Genomic DNA, 5664 nt, shown 5'->3' on the forward strand with positions numbered 1-5664 from the left:
ATCTCTTCTACTAACAGGTTGGGCATTCATTCAGTACAGTAGCCAGATCTGTTTTGTGAGTACGCAAAATAGGGTTTCTTCTTGTATTATTATTTATTAATTATTGTATTATTTTCCATAGGAACAACTGTACACCTACTTTTGTACTTTGTTAGTTCCTTTTCTCTCAGGGATTACAGCCTTACACTATCATTTTCTTTTCCTTTACCTGAAAATGGATACTTCATATATTTTGTCCAGTTTTATAGTTGTTTACAGTGAGGGGGGTTTTTGTAGTTACTCCATTATGGTCAGAAGTGGCATGTGTATGGGTTTGTAATTTACATCAATGTCATTATGCTATAAATTTAATTAAGGTGCTTCCATTTTCACACAACATTGTTTTCTAGATCTGTTCATATTGTTATAGGTATATAAGGGTTGTTGCTTTTCATTGCAGCACAGTGTTCCAAGGTTGGAATTTGCTACTTTTATATTTCCACTAGAGGCCCAGTGCACAAAATTCGTGCACTGGTAGGGTCCCTAGTAGCTGCCAGCTGCCGGCCGGGGCCTCCCTCCCTTTTCCAGGCCACCCATCCCCTAGTCGAACTCCTGGACAACTCTGGTCAAGGGGACAATTTGCATACTACGCTTTTATTATATAAGATTGCCCTAAAAATAGATATCTGGGATGCTTTCTACTTTCCTCTACAATAACAAAAAGCTATGAGCCCTAGCCAGTTTTGCTCAGTGGAGAGAGCATCGGCCCATGGACTGAAGGGTCCTGGGATCAATACCAGTCAAGGGCATGTACCTCTGTTGCAGGCTTGATCCCTGACCCTGGTTGGGGCACATGTGGGAGGCAATCAAATGATGTGTCTCTCTCACATCGATGTTTCTCTCTCTGTCTCTCCCCCTCCCTTCCACTCTCTCTCTGAAAATCAATGGAAAAAATATTCTCAGGTGAAGATTAATAACAACAAAAAAGCTATGAAGACTATACTCTGTAATACAGACCTAAAACTGGGAGTACTGTGTTACAGTGTGTAAGCATTACTTGGTTTTGCTAAGTACTTCAGATCATTTTCCAAATACTTGAATCAGTTTATACTCTTATAAACAATGCACAAGGGTGCTAATATTTCCAAATACTTGTAAATACTTTTTATTTTGCAACTTTATCTTTTTTTGTTACTCCAATGAAATAAAAATGGTGTTTTACTGTTTTATGCTTCATAAATTATTCATTTCATTATGTCCCATTTAGTAATTCAAGCTTTCCCTTCTATGAATGCATTATAATAATATATTTTTATTTGGGATCTTATTTATACTGATTTGCAGAAATTCCATATATATACTTGATAATAATCCTCTGTGGTTTTTAGGTGTGGTAAATATATTTACAGAGTCTGTGTCTGTCTATTAACTTTATCTATGTTATCTTTTATTGGACAGAAACATTTTTGGTTTTCAGCTTTAAAAGCCTTTCCCTTCCTCTAAGTAAAAACATACAAACAAACAAAAACTCTCTTACACTTCTTCTCTTCTATTTCACAACTAGCTTTATAGTTGTTCTTTTCAAAATTATATCTTTAATCTATCTGGAATCCACTTGTGTATATAGTGTGAAGTAAGGATCCAGTCTTATTTTTCTACTTATAAAGAGCCAGTTTTTCCAAAACTATCCCCTAAATACCTGCATTTCCCCCATTACTTTTGAGTGTCACCTTTGTCATATATGAAATTCCCATTTATATGAGGGTCCACTTTATAACTTTTGGTTCTGTTCCATTTTCAGAATTGTCTGTTTCTGAGCGAGTGAAAAACATGTATGTGCCCTTGACTGGAATTGAACCCAGGACCCTTCAGTTTGCAGGCCGATGCTCTATCACTGAGGCAAACCAGCTAGGGCAATAATGCTATATTATTAACTAAAGTCCATAGTCTACATTACAGATTACTCTTTGTGTTGTACATTCTATGGATTTTGATAAAAGTATAATGACATATAGCCCTTATTACAGTATCCTGTGGAATAGTTTCATCACCTAAAAATCTTCTGTGCTCTTTTCATAATGGCTTTTTTCACTTAGCAATATGCACTTAAGGTTCCCAAGGTTTTAGTGGTTTGATAGCTCATTTCTTTTGTTGTTGTTGTTGTTAATCCTCAATTGAGGATATTTTTCATTGATTTCTAGAGAGAGTGGAAAGGAGAGAGGGGAAGAGAGAGAGTGAGCAAGCAAGAGAGAAACATCGATCTGAGAGAGACACATTACTTGGTTGCCTCCTGCACGTGCTCTGACGGGGGCCAGGAGATCAAATCTGCAATCCAGGTATGTGCCCTTGACCAGGAATCGAACCTGAGACCTTTCCGTGTGTGGGCTGACACTCTAACCACTTAGCAACACCAGCCAGGGCTCATTGATTTTTATTGCTGAGTAACATTCCATAGTATGGATGTACCATGGTTTGTTTATACATTTACCTATTGAAAGCATATTGGTTGCTTCCAAGTTTTGTCAATTATGAATAAAGCTACAGTAACATCCATGTATAGATTTAGTATGGACATTAGTTTTTAAATCATTTGGGTAACTAAATACCAAAGAGTGCAACTGCTGGATCATATGGTAAGAATTGTTTAGTTTTGTCCTAACTCGTTTGGCTCAGTGGATAGAGCGTTGGCCTGCGGACTCAAGGGTCCCAGGTTCGATTCAGGTCAAGGGCATGTACCTTGGTTGCGGGCACATCCCCAGTAGAGAGTGTGCAGGAGGCAGCTGATCAATGTTTCTCTCTCATTGATGTTGATGTTTCTAACTCTCTATCCCTCTCCCTTCTTCTCTGTAAAAAATCAATAAAATATATTTTTAAAAAAAGAATTGTTTAGTTTTGTAAGAAATTGCCAAATTGACTTCCAGAAGAGCTGTACCATTTTGCATTGTCACCAGCAGTGAGTGAGAGTTTCTGTTGCTCCACATTTTTGTGAACATTTGGTGTCAGTGTTTTGGGTTTTAGCCATTCATAATGGTATCTCATTGATTTGTGTAAATTTGTAATCCCCTAAGGCAGCAGTTCTCAACCTGTGGGTCGCGACCCCTTTGGTGGTCGAACGACCCTTTCACAGGGGTCGCCTAAGACCATCCTGCATATCAGATATTTACATTACGATTCATAACAGTAGCAACATTACAGTTATGAAGTAGCAACGAAAATAATTTTATGGTTGGGTCACAACATGAGGAACTGTATTTAAAGGGCCAGAAGGTTGAGAACCACTGCCCTAAAGAAATATGATGTGGAGCATTTTTTCATATGTTTATTTGCCATCTGTGCATCTTCTTTGGTGAAGTGTCTGTTCAAATGACCATTTATTGAGTTAACTGTACTCTGGGTACTATGTATGCAGGGCCTGCTTGATATACTCTACATGATTTTACATCAACCTCATCATAGGATTGCTGTTGTTCCTATTATATAGAAGAGAAAATGGAGGCCCTCAGTCATGTCAAGTCTAGGAAGTTATGGAGTCAAGATTCAATCCACATCTGTTTGAATTTGAGGCTAATGCTCCTTCTACTAAACCATTATGGTATTGGGGATCTATGTGTTTCTGAGCCAGCTCGCAATTAGATTGCCTTCTTAGAAATATGAAGACTACCAAATATCCACAGACCTCCTTCCTGGGAAATGGGGTAATCAGACAGATCTCAGGTTAGAATTTTTGGGATATTGTGGCCTAAAGCTACCTCATATATATTCTGACTTTTTATTCCTTTCAGATTCTGTTGCACTGACTCTGCATATTAAAAAAAACTATTAAATATATCTGACATATTAAAGGACAAAGTAAGTAGCATATCTCCTCCACATTATGAGTGAGCAGATAAAAGGAAACTTTTCTGTTGTGAGTTAAAAGAATAATTCTGATATGTGATTTCTTTTTTGATCCTCATGGCTACCCTGAATACTTTAGGTGATAAAGAGAGTATCCACCTGTGCATAGTAGCTAAAAATTTCACAGAGTATCTTTTGCTTCCACCCATGGTATAGTAACAGTGAACACCCATGTTGTAAACAAGTAGAATTTAATATGTGAAACAACTGTTTTCAGACTTCAAATAAGAAGCAGATTAGAATTGTGGTCCCTGGGAGAAAGAAAACAAGTAAAGTAAGCCAAATAGTTTCCTCAGTTTTGTGTCTGAAGGTACAATCTGGACCATATGGCAAGAAAGGGTTCCCATAAAAAGCACTGTGGTCTCACTGAGTCAAGGAGACAGAGTTTAGAGAGTTTAGGGAGGCCAAATGGTTAGCCATAGCAAAGTAGGGTTCCTGTATTGTCTGATGTTTCTCTCTCTCTCTCTCTCTCTCTCTCTCTCTCTTTAATTCAATGTATTTTATTTTTTATATTCTTTTTTATTGATTTCAGGGAGGAAGGGAGAGGGAGAGAGAGAAATAGAAACATCAATGAGAGAGAATCATTGATCAGCTGCCTCCTGAACACCCCACACTGGGGAGAGAGCCCACAACCTGGGCATGTGCCCTGACCAGGAATCCAACCATGACCTCCTGGACATGACCTCCTGGTTCATAGGTCGACACTCAATCACTGAGCCACGCAGGCCAGGCCGACATTTATCTGGATAGGCAGAGTAATTCAATGGAATGAAAACTTTGAAAACAGAAATGTCCTAGGTTTGATATCCTAGGACCTAGGTGAACCTCTTAATATCTAAGTGACCTTGGTCAAGTTATTTAACCTTTCTGAAACCGTTTAACTGTTTTAAAGAAGGTGGGTTTTAATAGGAATTATGCTTTTGTTCTGAATTTAGATGTGGTTTATATAAAGTTCCTGACAAAATTTGGATGCTCAATAAATAGCCATAATTTTAGTATTTGATGATTATAATAAATATGCAATGTCATAAATACCTTTCACACGTAAGGCTCATTTACTCTTTTGTGTTATTTCCTTAGGAAAGTCTCATAAATGGGATTACTGGGGTCAAACTTTTTTTTTTCTTCCTTGGGTATAAACATTTTTATGGCATATAGAAACACTGTCTCAAAATGCTGTTGAAAAGGTTTCCTTCAATTACACAGCTACTAACAATGGATTGCATCACTTACTGTATCAGATCCATCTTATAGTCACCATAAGTATACTATAATGTGAAATATTTTTAATTGATTGTTTTAAATTTCTTTCTGTGCAGTCTGGACATTTTTCCTTTTTGATTTGTATGAGCGACAGCTCAGGACCACGTGGGTTGCGGACTGCACACGCGGACTACACATCCCAAGGTGCTCCGCGGCACACTGACAGGAAATCTCCGGAGCATCTCCCGCCTCCACGCCGAGGCGAAGAGGTTCTATCCGGGGCTTTGGCGCTTCTCTTTCCTTTCGCGCCGGTTGCCGCTGCGGAGCGCGGCGGGTCCATGTGCGCAGTGAGCGGTGCTGTTCCTGGCTCAGAAGCACCCGAGCCTTGGGGTTTTAGCAAGTCCGCGCTGCGATGGACCCCAACACCATTATCGAGGCCCTGCGGGGCACCATGGATCCTGCCCTGCGGGAGGCCGCGGAGCGCCAGCTTAATGAAGTAAGGACGCCGGGCTGGCGGCGGCGGGCGGTCGGGCGGACTGTGGCAGGCCGATCCCTCCGGGCCTGGCTAGGGACGGGGACAGCGTC

At 39.7% G+C, this 5664-nt stretch overlaps 1 protein-coding gene across 2 annotated transcripts in view; it reads left to right on the forward strand.

The window, feature by feature from the left end:
• The first annotated feature begins 923 nt into the window (after positions 1–923).
• The window catches only part of IPO7 (importin 7), a 70996-nt gene continuing 66255 nt past the window's right edge, over positions 924–5664 (forward strand). Inside the window, exon 1 of one of the 2 annotated variants that reach the window (XM_014545855.1) lies at positions 924–942. Coding sequence is in view for 1 of the 2 variants with exons in the window: in XM_005873958.2 (XP_005874020.1) it covers positions 5492–5575 (84 nt within the window). In the remaining variant the exon portion in view is untranslated. Of the gene's footprint in view, positions 943–5309; positions 5576–5664 lie in introns of those variants that run through there. The other variant, XM_005873958.2, reaches the window with a different exon arrangement.

This window comes from Myotis brandtii, unplaced genomic scaffold, assembly GCF_000412655.1.
Source record: "Myotis brandtii unplaced genomic scaffold, ASM41265v1 scaffold422, whole genome shotgun sequence".
NCBI classification, from domain to species: Eukaryota; Metazoa; Chordata; class Mammalia; order Chiroptera; family Vespertilionidae; genus Myotis; species Myotis brandtii.